The sequence below is a fragment of the Triturus cristatus genome, chromosome 6 (assembly GCF_964204655.1).
Source record: "Triturus cristatus chromosome 6, aTriCri1.1, whole genome shotgun sequence".
NCBI classification, from domain to species: Eukaryota; Metazoa; Chordata; class Amphibia; order Caudata; family Salamandridae; genus Triturus; species Triturus cristatus.
Window position 1 is genome coordinate 187,301,513 of NC_140589.1, and position 24,906 is coordinate 187,326,418.

The 24,906-nt window shown below is 43.4% G+C and overlaps 1 protein-coding gene across 9 annotated transcripts in view; it reads left to right on the forward strand.

Moving 5' to 3' along the window:
• Positions 1–24,906, forward strand: part of LOC146816608 (cysteine-rich secretory protein 2-like) — a 387,915-nt gene that overhangs the window by 250,782 nt on the left and 112,227 nt on the right. For all 9 annotated transcript variants that reach the window (XM_085610479.1, XM_085610484.1, XM_085610482.1 and 6 more), the window contains one exon: positions 12,669–12,731. In XM_085610479.1, coding sequence (XP_085466605.1) covers positions 12,669–12,731 — 63 coding nt within the window. The remainder of the gene's footprint in view (positions 1–12,668; positions 12,732–24,906) is intronic.

Sequence of the window (24,906 nt, forward strand, 5' to 3'; positions counted from 1 at the left end):
AAAAAATATAAATATATTAAAAATTAGAATACAAAAATATTTAATATTAACAGTAAAAAAAATATTTAACAACTAATTATAAAGTAAGTAACATTAATTAACTCCCCTGCTTTACCCCTGTAAAAGTAAACCCACACACAAAATATAAACAATTATCCTAATCAAATATCAATTAATTAATTAATATTAATGATCAACAAATTAATAATTAGTTAAACATAAATTAAATTCCCACCCTTTGCCCCTATAAACCCCACAACCCACACCTAAAATTAATTACACAATATCCATATTTAATTTTTAATTAATTAATATTAAATCACAACAAATGATTAATTAATTAAACATAAATTACTTCCTACCCTCTTTACCCCTATAATCCCCCCAACCAGCACCTAAAATTAATTACACAATTTCCATAATACATTTTCAGTCAATTAATTATTGTCAATTAACAACTAATTATTAATTGACCACAGATTAAATACTTTCCACCGTCACCTCTATAAACCCAACAACCTGCACCTAAAATTAATACACATTTTCCATATTTAATTTTCAATTAAATAATTAATTTTAATTAATAGTTTTTTATTAATTCATTAAACATATATTACTTCCTACCCTTTACCCCTATTAACCTCACAACCTGCACCAAAACAATTTACACAATTACCAAAATTAATCACCAATTAATGAATTAATAATATTTAACAACCAACTCATAATTATTTATTAACAAATCATTTCCCACAAGAATAAAAAATAATCATTCATTTATTATAATTAAATTACTTCCCACCCTATTCCCCTATAAACCCACAACCCACTACAGAACTAAAAAACGCAAAATTTAATTACACGAAAATTGATGACTACAAAAAAAATGTATATAAAAAACAAACTATTCTTATACAAAAAAAATCACAAATTTAAAATATACTAAAATACATAACACTAATTAAAAATCGATATTAATGACTTCAATAGTTTTAAAAACGATATTTCTTACCTTAAAATCGATATTCTTCACCACGATATTCTTGCTGTCGATATTTCTGACTCACGATATTTGTGACTCAATATTTCTGTAGTTCGACATTTCCAACTCGATATTTTTTCTGCACACCGAATTTTCAATGACATCCTTTCCCCATACTTCATGACAGTCTCATTATTCGAGATTTGCATTGTGTTTCTGTTCTGTCTATTACTGATTCCCAAGCTATTTGCATTCTACCTAACTGGATAACTGCGTTTTTTCAGCTGGAAACCCCCATTTTCTAGGAAACTACAAAAAAATTGGACAAAAAGTATAATGGGAAGTAGTGAGAGCCACAGTCTGGTCACCCATAAATAGAACTTCATTTCTGGGGTCCATTTGTTATTAAATAATACTGCCTCAGATATGTTAAGGGTCACCCCTGGAACCACAGACAGTGGCGGGAGTGGTAATTTTTGTGCACTTGTGCGGTCGCCTTGCTCCCTCCCAAAAACTATTCTCTTGAAAATCTCCGGGCTAAACAGCATCCTCCCCAATACTGCCTCACCTCTGCATCCTGTCTAGTTCTGTTTAAATGTTACCTGGCTTAGAAAAAAGATGTAGGGCCAGATGTACGACCCTTTTTTGCGGCCACAAACGGGAGAACCGCCCGTTTGTTGCCGCAAAAAAGGGTAATAGCATGTACAAATGAGTCCCTGACTTGCAAAATAGCATTTGCGACTCTCGCTATTAGGAAGGTGCGTCCCTTCCTAATAGCGAGTCAACATGCTATGTACTAGTGTTTTGCGACTGCATTTTCGGCCGCAAAACACTTGCCGTTTACCACTTACTTCAAGTAGATGGTAAACCACATGCGAAGGGGACCCCTTCCCCGTTGTGAGTATGTTGGAAAATATTTTTTAAGAGCAGGCAGTGGTCCCAGAGGCCACTGCCTGCCCTTTAAAAAATGAAACTGAAAAGTTTCATTTTCCTTTTTTAAATGCTTCCCGTTTGGGCGTAATTTTAGGAATCGGTGAGGTTTTGGACAAGGATCAACTAGGTTTTATTTTGTGAGTCATTTGATCCTCCCACCTTCGCTGGGACAGAGGTGAGCTTTTTAGTGGGAGTGTGAATGACACTTTTTACCTAACTATAGTTTTATAGGCATTGTCAGCCTTTTAACACCCTACTTACCCCAACTTGTGTGTTTGTTTGCGAATGTGTAATTTTATTAATGGCTGATGGTACCTTTTCACATAGACATGTGTGATGTGCCATGAAAAGAAGAGTCTGAGTTGCAATTCGGGGGTTGTGAATGATTGCAATGACCTGAGATCATGTGTATGTGCCTCTGGTCCCTGCGAGTGGCGTGTAACGAGGTTTTCCCTAATGGAGTTGGGTGTCTTGACAATGTGATGTTAATGGAAGCTTGGGTTCTGGGCTACTTTATGGGCTGATTCCTGCAGGTCAAAGGGCACCTTCCTAAGGACGTTGGTCGTGAAGCTCTGTGTTATTTTTCTCGACAAGCTGGGTGCGGTGATGAGCGTGCCCATGCACCTGGTGTGAGGGTTGCAATGATCATCTACATAACCCTTCTCCTTCACGGACCCCTCTCCCTTGGATCTAGGATGCTTTGGGTCTGCCACCCTCAGCTGGGGGTCAGGGACCTCTTACCCAGTGACACAATATTCTCGCTGTTTTGAAGGGACATGATCCCATGAGCATCATTGGATGTTTGGAAGCTTTAAGAAAGAGGAGGAGACAAAATATCTTGCTTACAATGGGAGTCAGATATGTGGCTGGGACTTGTCATACAGTGGGTAACAGACTGAGATGGCTGATTGCCCTCGTGAATCTCCCTATTGCTGCATATTTATGAGTGGACTATGGAGTTTTATGAGGGACACCATTATCACAAGTGCATGTAAAACATGGCTTCGGGCACCAGAGCGTCGCCTCATTTTGGAGCTGAGATGGGGCCTCCACTAGCTCGAAGCCTAAAAAATGTTGGAGAATGGGGTCCATTCTATCTGGGGTTTGCCCTAGTGACTTGGGTAAAAGGACCTAAGTGCCTGCTTTTTATGTACTGGATGGGAAGCCTGCCCTGCCCCCGTGTCAGATTGCCCTCCGCCCAGGGAATGGCAGGCCAATCATGGTCTGGGAAACTAGGAGCAGAGTAGGGCCTAGGCCCCTGTGGGCACCCAAATGGTGAAATTTAGTGCATATTACCATCAACCAAACATACGTAAGCCTTGAGTTTTTCGTGGGCATAATTAAAGGCTTGAGTTTTCTCCTAATGCTGTGTTACTAGTCTTTATTGTTGTGGTTAGTTTCCTGCAGTTAGTGTGAAGTGGATGGGTCATATTGGGGTTTTGAATTTACTGCATATTTGGATTGGGAAATTGGTGAATGCAGTCACTCCTCCATGCCATTGCAGTGACACCTGTGCTTGTTGGTCTGGGTTTCCTGCCTGCTGCGTTTGCCATGTATTTGGCCAACCACCTGGTCTTTGCTGAGGTAGTGCGTTTGTGGACTGATTTGCTTGTGGCTGAATGTGCTTTGTGCTCAGGATGATCTGTGCTTGGTTTTGTGGATGGGGATTTTGCGGTGACTGGCCCAGGCCTATTGATCTTTGCTCATGGTATTCATTTAGGCAGTTATGGTCGTTCAGGTGGCCCATCCTGTGGTAGTGGAAACATTCTCTAAGACCTGGCTGCCGCCAGCCTTCCTGACCTCTGCCACCATAACTGGACCGGAATCTTCTGGGGTTCTGCAGCGAAGTCCCTTTAAAAACTGGTGCCATTTGCAGACTGGCCGCCAATGCAGACTGCTTGAGTAAGGTTTTACTCAGGTTGTGGGGGCCCAGCTTGGAGGAGTTTTTTCGGTCTTACTCCTGGTTTTGGCCCTTCTTAGTGGGCCATTGTATGGGGGGGGTGTGTGCTGGCCAGCCTCCCTCAGGCTCTGGGACTCTGCCCATTGGCCCATTGGTGAACTTCCTTGGGGTAGTGTGTCATCTGTTGGGCACTGCATTCCGCAGCAGGTAGTGGGCACAGTGATCCTCCCCATACTGCCGGGCATCCTTGTCTGTGTCATTTCCTCACTCAAGGATGTGTCAGAGGGTTGACAGAGGCAGAGCTCAGTAACCATAGGGGAATGCGGGGTCTATTTGTCACCGTCATTGCCCCTTGGTACCTTAGGTTGGCTCCCCACCTAACTTTGAGGGACTCAGCAGGCATGCACAAGTCGAGGTCCCGGATCTCTTGCTCCTGGTGTACCTTACTGGCTAATAATGTTTTCATCCATTTTGAGGTTTCATGTAGCTGGAGGAGGTTTCCCGTATACTCAAGGACCTCCCCCGTGGGGGGGGGTCAACCAGGCCTGGTCCACCCTAGCTTGCATCCGTGTGGCATGGGAGTGTATTGCTGGTTGGTGCCCTGTGGGTGGAACTCCGGGGTAGAAGCAGGCTATAACCCCATTCTCAACAAACTTGGTTGACATTTTCAGTTTGATCATTAAGTCCCAATCCAAGATATTAGTCAGGGAAGAGGGAAAGTACAACAATTTTTCCCTCACTCTTTTCCCCCCTATGTCCAGCTTGACGACTTCTGTGAAGGGGATCCCTGCCAACATACCAAAGACCCCTTGTATGGTTGCAGTACTCTTTGATAAGGGGACTGCCCCCTCTTCGAGTCGGAACCTCATTGCGTCTGTGTCTACTAGGAAGTGATAAGGTGTCTCACTTAGCAACATTGTGACCATGGGGCAGCCTGGAGTGGACAGTTGTGGGTGTGTGTCTTTGGGTGTCCTGTCCATTTTTGGCATGGCGATTTCTACATGTTCACCCTTGCTGTTGAATCCTGTGGCTCTGGCGTCCTCTTCCTTGCTCTCACTAGTCATGTTACTGTGTGAACCCGTGGTGAAGTTCCCAGCCACTTGAAGAGTGTAGGTTTTGTGGGCTAAATGCTGTGGATTGGGGTTTGAGCTTTGGGGAATTCTAGCACCAAACTGGAATGAGGCTGGAATTGCCTGGGTTTGCTGATATGGCAACCTACCTGCCCTAGATCTATTGGCACGCTGCCCAGTGGGGGACCCTTTGCCCCCCTCAAATGGCAGATTGGTGTTACCCAGTGAAGACATTAAAGAGAGCACCTATGGTGCGGACACCTTACTTGGAGGTTCTGGGTCATAAGTGTAGGTCAGGGCGATCTTGAAGACAGCCTAAAGCTCTAACAGTGCCTTTCTTTTTCTTCCAGCATTCTTCTGCCTTACATACTTAGTCCGAATGTGTGTCCTTGTGTGTTCTATTATGTTGGTGTTTAAAGTTCTCCCCTCTGGCCATGGGAATGCATGCGTCTTAGTGTGGGCACACCATTCAAGGCAAAATTTATCTAGCTTTTAGCCTGTGTGGGAAAGCTAGTTTGTATTTTCTTTAAAGGGGACCCCATGATGGGGTCGGAGCTTTTTATGGGCGTGTACACTTCTAATGTAGCAAGTCTTTAATTCAAATATAAATACTACTCTGATTGTGGGAAAAATATCTACAAGAGATCATAGCGGCAATAAATACTTTTCCTATGATCTTAGCTTAGGACAGAGATGCATCAAACAAACTTTCACAATAAATAAAACAACACACATGAAAAATAACCTGTAAGATAGTGCATTGGTTAGCTCGAAAACATTATGAACTGCACGTTTAGCAGCGGAATAGCATAATGTAAACAAATGACAACTTTTTCATACATACATAGAATCATTAAAAGGACATAACATTTAACATGGAACACAGTTGCAATACTTTATCAGCACCAAAACATTAGGAAATATGCATCAATTGAAAATCACAATGAAAGCAGAAAAGAAAAAAATGAAGGAAGAAATTATTACTTTTTTTCAAATAACACCCTTAGACCCCTCCTAGCGCATGCCGCTCAATGATGAGGGGTGGCTCTGTGTGGTACATGGAACTAGGTGAGCACGATAGTGTGTCAAAATCGGCTCAGGGAACAAAGATAGCAACAATTTACGCGGAGAAGAATGAGTGCCTCAACAACTACAGGCCAAGCACAAACGGGCCCTCTCCAAGGTCCAAATTGTCCCTAAAACCCATATTACACCCTATATCACACCCAGGGGTCATGCATACTGGCTGTGTCACACCCAGTGGTCCAAGCAAAAAGCACCGCTCATTTCTTTCAGATACTACCAGTGTTAAGAAACTGATAGAACACTGCGTGTGGCGTGCATTCTGTGTTTCTAACCTGGTGTGACATCTGAATTTATGGCCTTTTGGGAACATGCAGTGCTTCGGACAAATCCGTTTTAATGGAGCTAATCTCCTGAGACCATTGTAGTGTCGTTCTGTGGGACCGATCTGGGTTTTACTCTTCCTACATTTCCTTAATGGTGACGTGTCCCCAGAACTGTGACCTGTCAATCAGTTGCTTCGGGCCTTGGTCACAGGGGCTGCCTGACCATGTACTACTGACTCAGAGTGGAGCGGGAGGTCACATCGGATGATTTAAAAATGGTGATGTGACTTCCTTATTATATGTACATATACATTCACGTGCATTGATATTGTATTAAAAATCTCCACCATGTTAGATCAACTGCTGTCAGCCACCATCTTCATGAAGCTCGACCACCATGGAGCCTACTATTTGGCACATGCACACAAGGGAGATGAGTGGAAGATGACTTTGAGACCAAATTTGGGCTTTATGAGTACCAGGTGAGGCTCTTTGGGCTCTGTAACGCCCTGTCCGCCTCCCAAGACTTTGTTAACAGTATCATAATTGAATACATTTATGTTTTTGCAGTAGTCTACATTGACGATATTTTGATCTTCTACACTTCAACGTCAGAACACATACACTATGTATTCTATCTACTCCAAGCCCTGTAAGCCAATGGATTGTTTGTCATACTGGAAAAATGAGAGTTCCGTGTGACAGCAGCATATTTTCGGCTTGAGTGTGGATCCCGCCAAGATACAAGCCACCATACAATGGCCTATCCCACGTGTGTCAAGGAAAATGAAAGCGTTTTCAGCATCACAAACTTCTACCAGAGATTTATCCTTGGCTTTTCATAGCTGGCGGCTCCCATCCCCACCCTTGTGCGTGAAGAGAAGGTATTTCATTTGACTTTAGAGAATGATTCTGCATTTCATTCCCTGAAGCACTTTTTTACTTTAGGAGCTATACTACAGCATCCTGGCACCACCCAACCCAAGAAAGAGTTGCTAGCTGTGAAAACAGCCTTTCAGGATTGGCACCACCCAACCTTTTTATGTGGAGAACTGATGCTTCAAATCTGGCTCTTGAGGCCATCCTGTCCCAGTGCAACCAGGATATTGGAAAATTACACCCTGCAGCCTTCTTCGTAAATTAATAGAGGCCAAATGAAACTACACTGTTTTCAAGAAAGAGTTGCTAGCTGTGAAAACAGCCTTTCAGGATTGGCGCCATTACCTCCTAGGGACCAAACACCTCACAAAGGTCTACATGGAGCATAAAAATTTACAAGTTTTTAAATCTGCTAAAGCACTATCACCTTGGCAACTGCAGTGGTCCCTTTTCTTCGCAGATTATTCCTTTGTAATTACCTACTGTCGAGGCCGCAAACACGGGAAGGCAAATGCCCTCTCTCAGCCACATGTGGAACACGAAGCCACAATGAGCCTCCATCATTACTGGTGAAGACCAGCTTTATAAATTGTATCACAGTCCACACCAAGGAGCAGGAGACATGTATTAAACAAGCTTTGTCACATGTTGACATCACAGTTGGCTTAACACTCATCCCCTGGGGCGACTAGAGCAGTGGTTGCTTTTTCATGACACATAATGTTTTTACCTACTATCTCTCTACAGCAGCAAGAGTTGGGTTGGTGCCATGATTTCCCGTTATCAGGACACTGAGGACATTGCTAAAATCATGGACCCTTTGAAAATAGAACTTTGGTGGGACACCATGATGAAAGACAGCCAGCAATATGTGTTGTCCTACAAATTCTTCCCCAACTTGGTCGTTATTTTACACTACTAATTGGGCAAAATCCATGATCTATACCCCGAGTGGAGTTTGCCACAACTCCTAGTTTAGAAAACAGGGGCTCCTGCATGCAAGATGACTATTCAAGCGCAGGGAAAAAGGCTTTTAATTTAGAAATAAACTTGGACAAGAAACAAGAAACAAAAATATATGCAGGCATACAACATGTAAGTTTACAAGCAGCAGACAAATACATTGCAATTCATTAAATGACTTAAAGAACTGCTTGAGTTTTTATCACAATTTCAAAAAAATCTTTTTGCATAAAAATGTAATAGAAATCTTCATTAAAATCATTGGGGCAGATTTATGAGCCCCTTGCGCCACTTTTGCGTCACTTTTCCCATGTTAAAAGTGACGCAAAAGTGGCGCAAGGGGCTCATAAATCTGCCCCATAGTTCACAATTATATTGTCCTGTACAGTAGTCAATACAAAAAATATTTAATTTATATTATGTAATAAGTATACATCATTAGATCCTACTTAGCGTGCTAATCTTGAGCACATCTAACTCAATGCGCAATACATCAATTCATTGAGCTTTAATACAATGGCGATTTAATCCACAATTTGATAGGCTTGAATATCTGAACAAATTGACAATATGTAGGCACAAGGGCTGACGTTTATAGACATGCCATTACATCGCGGTTTTTACAACACAAGTCGTTACAACGTCTTGCGCTAGATGGCACTCTAGGACAAGGAATAGTATAATTTACTATCCAACACCTTCCCTACTGTACGTAGACACAAACATCACTGCACTGCCCTGAACCCTAAAACACTACCCCAGCATGACCCCCTATACTACACAAACACCACTGCACTACCCTAAACCCTAAATCTACACCCAGCATGACCCCCTACACTACCCAAACACCACTGACCAACCCTAAACCCTAAATCAACCCCAGCATGACCCCATACACTACCCAAACACCACTGCACTACCCTAAACCCTAAAACACTACCCCCAGCACGACCCCCTACACTACACAAGCACCACTACACTACCCTAAACTGTAAAACCCTACCCCCAGCACAAAACCCTAAACACTACCCAAACACCACCGCACTACCCTAAACCCTAAGGGCCCGATTCACAGAACTAACTTAAGACAAAATCCTAAACTTACTACCATTTTGGTATTCACAGAAGGTACTTACTCATTTTGGTATTCACAGAAGGCACTTACTCATTTCGGTATTCACAGAAGTTAGGAGTCCTAACTTTAGGACTCCTAATTGCCTTCTGTGAATACCGAAAGTCTTAAAATTAGGATTATTCTCAGTTTAGTAGTAGTATAGTTAGGACTCCTAACTTTAGGACTCCTAAATGCCTTCTGTGAATACAGAAAGTCTTAAAATTAGGATTTTTCTCAATTTAGTAGTCCTAAATCTAAATTTAGGACTACTAAATTGAGAAAAATCCTAATTTTAAGACTTTCGGTATTCACAGAAGGCATTTAGGAGTCCTAAAGTTAGGAGTCCTAACTATACTACTACTAAACTGAGAAAAATCTGAATTTTAAGGCTTTCGGTATTCACAGAAGGCATTTAGAGTCCTAAAGTTAGGAGTCCTAAACTTAGGACTACTAAATTGAGAAAAATCCTGATTTTAAGACTTTCGGTATTCACAGAAGGCATTTAGGAGTCCTAAAGTTAGGAGTCCTAACTATACTACTACTAAACTGAGAAAAATCCTAATTTTAAGACTTTTGGTATTCACAGAATATTCTGTGAATACCGAAATGAGTAAGTGCCTTCTGTGAATACCAAAATGAGTAAGTGCCTTCTGTGAATACCAAAATGGTAGTAAGTTTAGGATTTTGTCTTAAGTTAGTTCTGTGAATCGGGCCCATTGTGCCCCAGTGAAAATAAAGATGTATTTGCCAGGAGCACAACACTGCTCTTCTGCTCAAGGTCAGGATTAAACAATGACTTTAGAAGAAGTGGAAGCCGCTCTGCTCTCTAACTCGGAGGACAAAGGAAAAGGTGCATCTAAATGAAACCTTATGGAGGCTATCTTCCGGTAGTGTGCCACGCAGAATTGATGAGGACGTGGCCGACAAGGTGGCCACAACTGGGCTGTAGTATGTATTTGTGCTCCTGTGGTAGAATTCATGCAAATAGCATTCCACATTTGCAAATGTAGTCTACCATAACAGTTTACGACCCACCTTGGGCCCTTTTTGACTTTGTGGAAACATTTATGCATCCCATGCATATCGAGAGAAACACAGAGGTTGCTTAATTCTTCCGGTTGTATTAATTCACTCCTCTGATTCATCCACCTCTCTATTTGTTACTGTTAGGCAAGCTATTGCTTTTTAGTCATTCCTAAATCCTATGTTGCCATTGGAAAAGCTTATCCCAGTTGGTGCTGTGAGGGTCCATACTCCAATGGGTGATCCTGAAAACTGTAGCCAGCCAGGTTGAACAGATGTCTCTTTATAGCCTAGTACAGCTGGGTACCACACATTAGGTGCTATCCCATATACGGAGCCAGTAATCTCCCTCTTTGAAAAATTACCTTGATCCCAGTTGGGGCAGAGCCCTGCCTACCCTGAACTGTGTGACCAGTGCCTCAGATAAATCATCAGTAGTCAAATAAGTGCTTAATGAGAATATGCTGGAGTTCAGAAGTAGCTCTTTTAGATATATGTAGGATTGCTCCTCATTTTCAGAGCTGTGTTTTTGTGTGACGTGTTATTTATCATTTTTTGTGCAGTCTCATGAACTCGGGCTCAAATCGAATTGAGTGGCAGCTCTTTGTATCAATGACTGCTTCCACACTATGGCATATCCCACTATTTGCAACATTCTCTATTGCACTTTCAATCCACTGACTGTGATTTGTAAACATGGCCACAGGAGGCATGGGAATTACAGAATATTAGTGAATACATCCAAATCCTGCTTCGCGTATAAAATTGGTCATAAGGGCCCATGTTATTGAAAATAGAGCAATAACATTACTGTTATTCCACTTCCTATTTCTAAAAATGTTTATTATTATTTTTGTGTTTTTTTCAAACTTTGAGCATTTTAACAGCTTTCTCTCTTTCATTTGTTCCATATAAACATTTGTCTCATAGAATTAATTATTTTGTAATTTACTTTATTTATTTATAATCCTGCTGTTGTATATACACTCAATGCATTTCAAACCCCACTAACTTCTTCCTCACGAGATATATCAATCACTTCCATACATTATTTCCATAATTCCCTTCAAATAATTGCGAAAAAGAAACAAGATATGCAAACTATTTATTGTCCAATTACAGGTGCAAATGATGTATGGCATACAGAGGTGGTTCGTAACCTGTGGTCCGGGGAACCCTGGGGTCCGCGACTGTTCAGAAAATTAAATAATATTAACAATTTAATAAAGTGTATAGAAATCAAGAAGCAACATGTACAATTTAACATTTTAAAACATTCTGCAAATGTGAAGGAATTCAAAATTGAAAGCTAAAGCTGAAGGTAGTATCCTCAGATTGATTCATGAGAGCAGTGTAAGTGCATCAAATAGAATAAAGTATGGACGACAAGTGACCTCAATTACATTTAGAAAAGTACCAACCTTCCCATTCAAATTTAGAGTTTTTCATATTGTGAATTAAAACAAAAATAATATTTCTTTGTTTGATGAATATTTGTTTCTGTGTTTTTTAAGTATTGTTTTGCTGTTCACATTATCGAAAATGATCAAGCCATGTTTACCAGCTTCCAGCAATTGCTCAATGGTGTTTGTCCTCGGATTCCAATAATGATTCAGTGGATGCACCCAGATACCAGTAATTATTAATTTTGGGTCCACAGAAATCAAAACCTTAAGAGCCATTGGCAAACAACGTCATTAAGCATATACCTTTGTTTAGTCTATGCTCCACCTGTCCTCAGTCAATGTAACATCCTGATTTCCTATACAGCCTATCACTTTGATATCATGTAGCAATTCAATTCTTTCGACTCAATTTCAAATAATTTGGAAATCTGGGAGGAGAGGCCTGTTTCTGTAACAGTGATATACATGAAGGCTGGGGTGAGAGATTTTCAGAAAGGGTAGTGATCAATTAGGACCATAAAAATATCTTAATTTCACTTTTGCAGTGCTACAGATTTTAAGTCTGTTAGTCAGTTCATTATCGAACATTTCACAATATTAATGAGTCATCAGGTTTGTTAGTGCTTAGCACATAACAAATATACACATTACCAATATACACACATATATCTGAATATTCTCATTCATGAGTTGATTGCCTTTGCTGTTTTATGATAAATATATTTTTATTGTTTGTTCTGTTTATCTCATATATGAAGGTATAAGGGCCCCTGAAAAATTATTCCTGATTATCCTTCTTCTTTCCAATTTCAGTCACAATAATTGATTTTTGTATATTCTCTTCATTACAGTAATTATCCTACGCATTTTCACTCTTACTTAGATTTTTATCAAACTTTAAGTCTAAACCAGTATTTATTGTTTATATTTATTGTTTATCCTATTAACAATAGTAGTCTTTAGTACGTATTTTAAAACATTTTAACGTTTAAAAATACATCATGTTTTTTTATAATGATAGATTTGTAATTGTATTGTTTCTTTCAAAGATGGACATGCTGGTTGTGGTCACAGTACTATTGGCTGTTGTTTTGCAGCAATCCACTGGGCAGGTATGTAAATCAATTGGCACAATTAAGAATATAAAAGTGCACACATGTAAAAACATATTGCGGCACCAACGTAAGATAAAATAGTATTTGCTGTCAATACAGTAAAACCATTCCCTTAAATGCCTAAATCATTGATGAATGCAGCAAGTGTCAGATCGGTAAACATCAGCTTTATTATGGATTTCATGTCTATATTCATATATTTATCATAACAACAGTTTTAATGATTCTTTGGCTTTTATAGGATGTATGTATGTAGCTTGAATATATACTTAGGACTGGATTCACAGTGTGTGTCCTATGAGTACAACTTTATTACTCCTGTTTGATGTTAATTGCTCAAGAATCTTCAGGCCTAATTCAAAAATGTATTTCTGTGAGAAGCTCTGTCTTAATCCATTCTCTTTCGTTTGCAAATGTGATATATCCTCAAGTATTTCATATATACGCATAGAAACATATGTTTCAAGGTTCACCAAGTTTTTCTCATGCATTCTTTCTAACCAAGTCACCATTACATGTCATAGCAGATTGACTTCTGTACATGATTCTCTGCATCATGTATATAGTCATCCTTTTCATAGTTGAACCTTCACAGATAAAGTCATAGCTAAATATTGTGCTGTAGAAAATACATTTGTCATAGTAAACCTGCAAGATATCCATATTGCTATCTGTACAAGATCAACTTTGCATGCCTTTATGAAGGAAACTAGAAAGTTTGAGAGTGAAAACCACAAATTTGGGAATATAAAGCCATTTTCACACTTCAACATAGTTGGAGGAAGGGGGCCGAATGTTAAACATATGTAGGAGACGCTGTAATTCAAAAGTCAATATTCTTATGACACAGAAAACCAGATCCGGAGAAGGTATGTCTCTATAGCTTTCACAACAGCACTGTCAGTAACTGGTGATAAAGTTGATTTTGTCTTATTCAATGTGCACATGGCATGATGTCTTGGTTAGTAATGATGCCTTATCTCTCTTATCTGCCAGCCAGTAGAATTCAATATGCTTCCAACATACACTTTCCAGTCCATGGAAATTCAGCTGAAAATCCTTAAAGATTATGCAAAGTTACTTGAAACAAATGAGAAGAGCCAGAGCAGCTTCACAACGTGTGATGTGCTGTATTATACTGCAACCTTTGTATAGTGCTTACTATCCCTAGACGAGGCGCTCAAGCACTTGACTACTTGGGCAGCAAGCTGCGCTATGAAGGGTGTTGTTGGAAGGGCGTGTCCGGTTGTGATCTGCTGTGTCAAGTGTTTCCATGTTGCACGTAATGACAATGGAGGAACGGTCATCGTGCTCTGGGACACGGCGCTTTGCAGTGTGAGGGAGACAGAAGAGTGAGAGGCAGGCGCACTGTTCAAGAACCTCAGTGAGCTGCAGCTTTGGAGGTCCCTTTGTATTATGTCTTCTCATGACTTCTCATGGTGAGTGGTGACAAAGTGAGGAGGGAGGAAAGTTGGCCGCCATTTCGCGGGTCAATAGCATCAGTGTGACGAGGAAAACCAAGTGGCGTGACAATCAGGCAGCCACGGGCAGAAAGCCAGTGCGGGCAAGAGATTTGTATAAGTGCAGGGATTCTCTCAAAATGGCGTCGGTCAGGTGATTTCAGGTCTACGCCCTGTGTGGTCCCCAAAGGTTAGCAAGGGGCTGACTGGACATCAGTGATTGTTTTTTTCCTCTTTGTTTTTCTATGTTTATTCAATGCACTAGCAACGGATCTAACTGTAATGTAAATGCAATTGATTTAATGCTGTAACACGCCTTAATCCTCAAGTAAAGTGCTCTGATACCTCCGGGTCTAGCCTGGACTTCCTCGTCTCCTCGCTGTGTCTCCTACCCCCTCCCCCACCTCTTTCCTCCTTCATTCTCCATTCTATCTGTATCTCTTCCTTGTGGGACTCTTCAACTCGCTGACTCCCTCCCTTTGTTCTCCCTGACCCTTGCCTTTCCTGAATCCTGTCTTTTTCTGGATCGCTAATTTACCCCGGTATTGAATGTGTTATCTTTTTATAATTAATGTGATTTTTTCTTTTGCCGTTTGTTCCCCCTCTGTTGACCTGCCCGTTCCAACCCGCCTCCTAGCCCCCTGTCCCCTGTTGCCCTTTGACTAAGTACTCCTTCTCCCCTTGTTGGGGAAAGATCCAATATTCATACTCTGGAGTCTCAGTGACCCCTGTGAGAGAGTCCACAGCGTCAAGGGAGCCACGCACAGTTGAGGTATGGCATGGCGCCCCTTGCCAAAGCACTCCCTCTCCCCTTGTTGGGGAAGGATCCAGTATGTAGGCCTTGGAGTCTCAGAGAACCCTCTGAGAGAGTCAACTGTGTAAAGGGAGCCTCACACAACGGAGATGTGGGAATGATACCACTTCCCCTGGGATCACAGCTTACCGGACCTTGGACGCGGCTTTTACTCATCTGCCGGTTTGTGCCCCCTTCACACGCTCCCTCCTCTTTCGTGTTCTGTCTCTCACCCTCCCCCACCGCTTTCCCTCTTTCATTCTTTGTCTACTTCTTCTGTTCCTATCCCGTCTTCCCTGAATCTCTCCCTTTGCCTGCTGTGCCGCCTAGCCCCCTGTCCCTTGTGCCCTTTGACTAAGCACTCCTTCTCCCCTTGTTGGAGAAAGATCCAATATTTATATTCTGGAGTCTCAGTGGTCCCTCTGAGAGAGTCCACAGTGACAAGGGAGCAACTCACAGTTGAGGTATGGTATGGCGCCCCTTGCCAAAGCACTCCATCTCCCCTTTTTGGGGAAGGATCCAGTAGGTAGGCCTTGAAGTCTCAGAGACCCCTCTGAGAGAGTCCGCTGCGTAAAGGAAGCCTCTCGCAACGGAGACAGGGAATTATACCACTTCCCCTAGGATCACAGCTTACTGGACTTTGGACGCAGCTATTACTCGTATACTGGTTTGTGCCCCCGTCACCCCTCCTCTTTCCTGCTGTCTCTCTCACCCTCCCCCTCCTCTTTCCCTCCTTCATTCTCTGTCTACTTCCGCTGCTCCTACCCCCTCTCCCCTAAATCTCTCCCATTGCCTGCTTTTTCCCTTACGTATATACCCTTATTGTTTGTCTCGACCTAACATGTAATTATGTAACTATGCTCTAAAACTGTGCAACCTTTGTAACAATGTAAACTGCAACTATGTTATGTTATGTTAGGTTGTTTTTATAAAGCGCACAACTCACCCTGGGGCATCTAGGCGCTAACTGGGAGACTATACTGAGGGAGAAAGAAGCTACATCTCAAAGGGGAGTTAGATTTGAAACAAGAACGCTTTTAGATGTTTCCTAAAGATGATTAGTGAAGGGATTTTTCGAACAGCTATAGGGAGCTTATTCCAGTAGCTCGGAGCTAAATATGAAAAAGCTCTCCCTCCAGTGCGGGTAAGATGAATTCTGGGGACTTGGAGAAGGTCTAAAGTACTGGATCTAAGTTTCCTACCTGGGGAGTACTTAACCAGTTTTTTTCGAAGGTAAAGGGGACCACTTTCCTTCAGTGCGTTGTATGTAAGGCAACAGATATTGAAAAAGGATCTGTTCTATATTGTTAGCCAGTGCAACTCCCTCAAGAGGGGGGTTGAAGCTGCCCTGCCGGGCGATTCAAAATCAGACGTGCTGCCGTGTTCTGAATCACTTGCAGTTTCGCCAGTTGAGTTTGACCCACTTCAGCCAGCAAGGCATTCCCATAGTCCAGATGGCTACTAACCGTTCGCCTGGACTAGGTTTCTGCACTGGGAGGTAGGCAGATAGGGAAAGGTTTTCCTGAGAAGCCTTAAACCATAATAACATGAGCTTGTTGTCGCCGCCACATGATCTTTCATGGTCAAGGCCTGATCCAGTTTTAGACCGAGATTTTTTACTGACTGTTTAGGGGTGGGGGCCTGACCCAATTGGATAGGCCACCAGTCGTCAGACCAGCTATTTATGGCTCTTCTGGGTTGAGCTGGAGGCAATTTCTGGTCATCCAGTCATAGATGGTAAGCATTCCGGAGGCAAAACGAAATTTGTCGAGCTCTGGGTTTGGTCCGATGGTATACATAAGCTGAGTATCATCAGCATATGAAATAATCTCAAAACCCAGGCGCTCGACTATTTGTGCCAACGGAGCCATGTATATATTAAAAAGGGTGGGACTCAGGCAGGAACCTTGCGGAACTCTCCTATCCAGCAACATTTTGCCTGAGGCGTACGGTCCCAGCATAACAGTTTGGGTTCTTCCAGACAGATAATGTTCCAGCCATTTAAGGGCTGTCCCTTTCATGCCACAATCCACGAGTCTCTCCAACAGCTTCGAGTGTGAAATAGTATCAAAAGCTGCGGAGAGATCTAGGAGGATCAGAATGACTGATCCTCCCCTGTCGACAGTTAATCTAAGCGCGTCCGTTACCGCCAAGACTGCGGTTTCTGTACTAAAGCCTGGACGAAAACCAGACTGTGAGGAGTCCAGAATGTGATTGTCCTCCAGATACGAGCTTAACTGTCGATTGATGGTACTTTCCAGGATTTTTCCTAGCAATGGTAACAGGGAGATGGGGCGATAATTACCCAGGACCAAAGGGTCTGCTGAGGATTTTTTTAATATGGGGCGAACAATCGCCTCTTTCCAGGCAGGCGGAATGGTGCCCGAGAGGATAGAATGGTTGAACATATCTCGGATTGCCGTGGCACAGATAGGTGCCAGTGACGCCATGATTTTTGGTGGGAATATATCCAGTGGTGATCCCGATTTGGCCCCCATCAGGTCTTTATTGACCTCCTCTACTGTGGCTAGTTCAAAGCAGTTTAGGGAGCATGCAGCTATCTTATTCCGCGCCTCGGATTTTTGTGGAGAAGCCACATCAAGAATAGTAGAAGGAGGAAAATTTGCGTAGATATTTAATATCTTTTCGCAAAAATAGATGGCCAAGGAGTCACATAGCTCCTGGGATTCCTGCGGCATCTGTCTGCAGGCTTTAGGGGAGACAAAATCCCGAACAATACTAAACAAGGTTTTCTGAGAATTGCTTGCATTATCAATTTGACTGATAATAAATTGCCGTCTAGCGGCTTTTAAATTCAGATGGTAATTGGACAATGCCTTCCTATACAAACCCCTATTTTCCTCGGTCTTGCTGGTACGCTATCTTCTTTCCAGTCGCCGGCAGCTGGCTCTTTCTAGCTTCAATTCCCCTGAATACCAGGGAGTGGAGGCTCTTCGAGAGGCAGAATTCACTTGTTTTTTTGGTATGACTGCATCGAAGGCCACTTCTAAAGTGGCATTGAAAGTCTCCAATTGTTTGGAAACTTCCATAGTATTGACTGTCTGATCAAGGGAAAAAACCTCATTAAATGCCACAGGAGTGAGATTACACCAGATCCTCCGTTGGTCATGAGGTTGTTTAATGGGCCGTTTTAAACTAATTTGGCCTAATTGCTGTATATGGATCATAGTTACAACAAACAAATGATGGACGGAATGCTGACAATGCAGACATTCTCCCCCAGTCAAGAGATCTGGGTTAAATCCATCGTTCTTTTGCCCACTACGCCACCCCAGTTTAGACATGGCCATATGCAAATCAGTCTTGACCCTGTGCCTCATGGGAACAGTCCAGCCCGAACTGCCAAGCCATGTCTTCCCTGGACCAGAATCAAGCATCCTAGGACCGGTTTCTGGCTATCAGCCGTCATCAGCCAGGATAGCTTGACTCCAGTGGCGTAGTGAGCACGGGTCCCACGTCTGGGAATACCCATCCCACTTAGGGCGAAAAGCGTTACAACAAACAAATGATGGACGGAATGCTGACAATGCAGACATTCTCCCCCAGTCAAGAGATCTGGGTTAAATCCATCGTTCTTTTGCCCACTACGCCACCCCAGTTTAGACATGGCCATATGCAAATCAGTCTTGACCCTGTGCCTCATGGGAACAGTCCAGCCCGAACTGCCAAGCCATGTCTTCCCTGGACCAGAATCAAGCATCCTAGGACCGGTTTCTGGCTATCAGCCGTCATCAGCCAGGATAGCTTGACTCCAGTGGCGTAGTGAGCACGGGTCCCACGTCTGGGAATACCCATCCCACTTAGGGCGAAAAGCGTTACAACAAACAAATGATGGACGGAATGCTGACAATGCAGACATTCTCCCCCAGTCAAGAGATCTGGGTTAAATCCATCGTTCTTTTGCCCACTACGCCACCCCAGTTTAGACATGGCCATATGCAAATCAGTCTTGACCCTGTGCCTCATGGGAACAGTCCAGCCCGAACTGCCAAGCCATGTCTTCCCTGGACCAGAATCAAGCATCCTAGGACCGGTTTCTGGCTATCAGCCGTCATCAGCCAGGATAGCTTGACTCCAGTGGCGTAGTGAGCACGGGTCCCACGTCTGGGAATACCCATCCCACTTAGGGCGAAAAGCGTTACAACAAACAAATGATGGACGGAATGCTGACAATGCAGACATTCTCCCCCAGTCAAGAGATCTGGGTTAAATCCATCGTTCTTTTGCCCACTACGCCACCCCAGTTTAGACATGGCCATATGCAAATCAGTCTTGACCCTGTGCCTCATGGGAACAGTCCAGCCCGAACTGCCAAGCCATGTCTTCCCTGGACCAGAATCAAGCATCCTAGGACCGGTTTCTGGCTATCAGCCGTCATCAGCCAGGATAGCTTGACTCCAGTGGCGTAGTGAGCACGGGTCCCACGTCTGGGAATACCCATCCCACTTAGGGCGAAAAGCGTTACAACAAACAAATGATGGACGGAATGCTGACAATGCAGACATTCTCCCCCAGTCAAGAGATCTGGGTTAAATCCATCGTTCTTTTGCCCACTACGGAAACCGGTCCTAGGATGCTTGATTCCGGTCCAGGGAAGACATGGCTTGGCAGTTCGGGCTGGACTGTTCCCATGAGGCACAGGGTCAAGACTGATTTGCATATGGCCATGTCTAAACTGGGGTGGCGTAGTGGGCAAAAGAACGATGGATTTAACCCAGATCTCTTGACTGGGGGAGAATGTCTGCATTGTCAGCATTCCGTCCATCATTTGTTTGTTGTAACGCTTTTCGCCCTAAGTGGGATGGGTATTCCCAGACGTGGGACCCGTGCTCACTACGCCACTGGAGTCATGCTATCCTGGCTGATGACGGCTGATAGCCAGAAACCGGTCCTAGGATGCTTGATTCCGGTCCAGGGAAGACATGGCTTGGCAGTTCGGGCTGGACTGTTCCCATGAGGCACAGGGTCAAGACTGATTTGCATATGGCCATGTCTAAACTGGGGTGGCGTAGTGGGCAAAAGAACGATGGATTTAACCCAGATCTCTTGACTGGGGGAGAATGTCTGCATTGTCAGCATTCCGTCCATCATTTGTTTGTTGTAACGCTTTTCGCCCTAAGTGGGATGGGTATTCCCAGACGTGGGACCCGTGCTCACTACGCCATTGGAGTCATGCTATCCTGGCTGATGACGGCTGATAGCCAGAAACCGGTCCTAGGATGCTTGATTCCGGTCCAGGGAAGACATGGCTTGGCAGTTCGGGCTGGACTGTTCCCATGAGGCACAGGGTCAAGACTGATTTGCATATGGCCATGTCTAAACTGGGGTGGCGTAGTGGGCAAAAGAACGATGGATTTAACCCAGATCTCTTGACTGGGGGAGAATGTCTGCATTGTCAGCATTCCGTCCATCATTTGTTTGTTGTAACGCTTTTCGCCCTAAGTGGGATGGGTATTCCCAGACGTGGGACCCGTGCTCACTACGCCACTGGAGTCATGCTATCCTGGCTGATGACGGCTGATAGCCAGAAACCGGTCCTAGGATGCTTGATTCCGGTCCAGGGAAGACATGGCTTGGCAGTTCGGGCTGGACTGTTCCCATGAGGCACAGGGTCAAGACTGATTTGCATATGGCCATGTCTAAACTGGGGTGGCATAGTGGGCAAAAGAACGATGGATTTAACCCAGATCTCTTGACTGGGGGAGAATGTCTGCATTGTCAGCATTCCGTCCATCATTTGTTTGTTGTAACGCTTTTCGCCCTAAGTGGGATGGGTATTCCCAGACGTGGGACCCGTGCTCACTACGCCACTGGAGTCATGCTATCCTGGCTGATGACGGCTGATAGCCAGAAACCGGTCCTAGGATGCTTGATTCCGGTCCAGGGAAGACATGGCTTGGCAGTTCGGGCTGGACTGTTCCCATGAGGCACAGGGTCAAGACTGATTTGCATATGGCCATGTCTAAACTGGGGTGGCGTAGTGGGCAAAAGAACGATGGATTTAACCCAGATCTCTTGACTGGGGGAGAATGTCTGCATTGTCAGCATTCCGTCCATCATTTGTTTGTTGTAACGCTTTTCGCCCTAAGTGGGATGGGTATTCCCAGACGTGGGACCCGTGCTCACTACGCCACTGGAGTCATGCTATCCTGGCTGATGACGGCTGATAGTCAGAAACCGGTCCTAGGATGCTTGATTCCGGTCCAGGGAAGACATGGCTTGGCAGTTCGGGCTGGACTGTTCCCATGAGGCACAGGGTCAAGACTGATTTGCATATGGCCATGTCTAAACTGGGGTGGCGTAGTGGGCAAAAGAACGATGGATTTAACCCAGATCTCTTGACTGGGGGAGAATGTCTGCATTGTCAGCATTCCGTCCATCATTTGTTTGTTGTAACGCTTTTCGCCCTAAGTGGGATGGGTATTCCCAGACGTGGGACCCGTGCTCACTACGCCACTGGAGTCATGCTATCCTGGCTGATGACGGCTGATAGCCAGAAACCGGTCCTAGGATGCTTGATTCCGGTCCAGGGAAGACATGGCTTGGCAGTTCGGGCTGGACTGTTCCCATGAGGCACAGGGTCAAGACTGATTTGCATATGGCCATGTCTAAACTGGGGTGGCGTAGTGGGCAAAAGAACGATGGATTTAACCCAGATCTCTTGACTGGGGGAGAATGTCTGCATTGTCAGCATTCCGTCCATCATTTGTTTGTTGTAACGCTTTTCGCCCTAAGTGGGATGGGTATTCCCAGACGTGGGACCCGTGCTCACTACGCCACTGGAGTCATGCTATCCTGGCTGATGACGGCTGATAGCCAGAAACCGGTCCTAGGATGCTTGATTCCGGTCCAGGGAAGACATGGCTTGGCAGTTCGGGCTGGACTGTTCCCATGAGGCACAGGGTCAAGACTGATTTGCATATGGCCATGTCTAAACTGGGGTGGCGTAGTGGGCAAAAGAACGATGGATTTAACCCAGATCTCTTGACTGGGGGAGAATGTCTGCATTGTCAGCATTCCGTCCATCATTTGTTTGTTGTAACGTATATGGATCATAATCATATAGTGGTCTGTCCATAAAAGGGAGTCTGGGAGATCACATTGAATCCGATCAGAATTGGAAAATACAAGATCCAATAGATGCCCTGCGTTATGGGTAGAACCTTTATATCTTTGGGTAAGTCCCATAAGTTTAGGGAAGTAAGTAATTTATTTACTTCAGAGTCATCCACTTTTTCCCCATGGAAATTAAAGTCTCCCAATAGGAGAAAAGTATTTGCTGCCAAAACATGAAGTGCCAGATATTCCACTAAGTTGTCTGCAAATTTAGTTTTTGGTCCTGGGGGTCGATACACTAAAGCTCCATACCATGTATCAGAAGGGGAAACGGAAACTTTGAAAATCCCTAGTTCTAAACAGTCATTGCTAACCGAGAAAACCAATTTCACATCTAGATCTTTTTTAAAAGCAATGGCAAATCCCTCCTCCTTTTTTACTATCCCTGTCCAGGTGGATACATTTATAGTTCTCTGGTATAGCCAGAGTAATCATAGCGTGATTAGTAGGGGATAGCCATGTTTCTGTGAAGAAGCACAAGGTGGGATCATGTAAGGTCATCATGTCCCATATTTCAAATGGATGTTTAGCTAGGGACTAACGTTGCATAGAATATTTTTGTGGGACATAGCTCCTAGCTCTACCTTATCGCCCCGAGGAGCGGAGACTTCTACAGATACTGTCATTTGAAATTGACAGTTATTGCAGGTGACAGGGCCTTCTAGCATAAAGGGACACGTCTGCATACAGTTAATAAACGGACATTTATTCACTTGTGCCTGTATGTTTATTTGACGTAAGGCATCTGCGGAATAGCATACCGGGGGCGAATAAGCCCTGGGAATGGCAGTATTTCTGGCCTCTCGCGTCTGCATCCTCTTAAAATAGGCCGAGGAGCCAAACACTAGTGCGCGACAACCGAGTTCCCCCAAGATGTCCGCCCGCTCCCGGGATCAATTGAGTGCCTGCCCTGCTTCTTCCACCCCACACCTATGTGCCACAAGTAACAGTTAAAAAAGGTAAGGACTTCAAGAATAAGCGTTTATATTAGGTATGGCCTTAAATACAACATTTTTTTTTAAAACGATCGATTTTACGAGCAGCGCGATTGCAGGTAGCACTCCCGGCTTCCGCCTCAGGAGAGAAACTGCCCAGTGTACTATGGTCTGATACTCCTGTGAAGCGCTCTGATACCTCCGGGTCTAGCGAGCACTATATAAAAACTTTCAAATAAATAAAGACCCAGAGGCGAGGATTAGGCTGTTTTCTCTTCATATTAATGATATTCATTTTCCACCAACAGCCGTTTTCAGAAAGCATACCATAACAAAACTACATTTCCCATGAACAGTTGGGAAAAAAGAGGGAAATAGACAGGCTACTCGAGGCATTGTACTTAGAACTGTATTGCGATTGGATGGACTTTGTCTGTTTCTTTTTACCCAACTGTTCATGGGAAATGGAGTTTTGTAATGTAATGATTTCTTGAAAATGGCTGCTGGAGGAAAATGAATATCATTAAAGTGAAGAGAGAACAACCTAATCCTCGCCTCTGTATCCTTAATAGAATTGAAGTGTTCCTTTATGTTACATGGGCTTTTTTCATTCTTAAGCATGTGATAGGTGTAATACTTCATTAATAGGTCCAAAGTCACCATTATGTATCCTGTCTACAGTGTCTAAACTATAGAATCGGGTATGCTTTGAAGTTGGAAGGCTCTTGCATACACATTGTAGAACACACACCTTCAATTTACATGATAGTAAGTGGGCATATCCAGTATAGATTTGGTTGAGTCACCACTAGGAAGACATGCTTTATATGGTAAGCCCACCAAATCACCCACGACCAGTCTACAAAAACAAAAAAATATGGTTTCCAGCAAATATTTGCATTTATATTTTCATGTGTTATTTGTATCACAGACCTAGCCAAAACACAGCAGAGGGCTTTATAGGATTAAAGGCCAGCATAAACTCATCAAGAGACTGGAGAGGAAGATTTGTTCTGCGGGAAACAGAATCCTCCATTATGATATAATGTTCTTTTAAGTGATGTATCTTTAAGTCTTTCCTACATTCGAGCAACGTTGGGTGGTCCTGATAGACTGGAGATGACTTGTGCGTAGATTTCCCTCCAGTCTGATGGTGTCTTAGCTGCAGGTGTGCCCACAGATAGTGAATGTGCCTACAAGAAAAGGGGAGGTGCTGATCCTGATGAATTTGTAAATGCAGCTTGTTTTGTTGAGGGGAAACACTGGATTTACATTAGGATGATGTTGATGTGAGCATATTTCTTCAGGCCTAGAGGGAGATGTGCTTAGGAATGTAGGATGCATTACCACCACCCGGATGCAAGAGTATGAGGGCTTGAAGAACAGTTCTTAAGTCACTTTCTGGAAGAAATGTTTTCCCCTATTTTAGTAGAGATACTTTGTACCAGGCCATCTTTTTGGGCAATGTGATCCTTAAAGGTAAAGTTGGTGTCAAGGATAAATCCAAATAATACTCACTAGTTGCAAATTCCAGTAAAATGCTTTTAAGTGCTACCCACCAGTGGCCAATTTTGAAATTGGGTCTGCTGCTGCAAAGCTGTATTAAAAATCTCTGGGCTGGTTGCACATTATTGCTTGATAGACCCTTAAACAATCTTCCTCATCATCCTAAAGGTTTGACACTATTGCATTAATGCACTAATGTCATCACCAGAAATAGGCGATGTTGCTCAATTCTTGACTTTTTGCCTCGAGGTAACCATTCCCAGAGTGATCCATGCAATGTTTTTCTTTTACACTGGAGATATTTTTTCTTTTACTTTGTCATTGACTTTTCCTGTAGATCT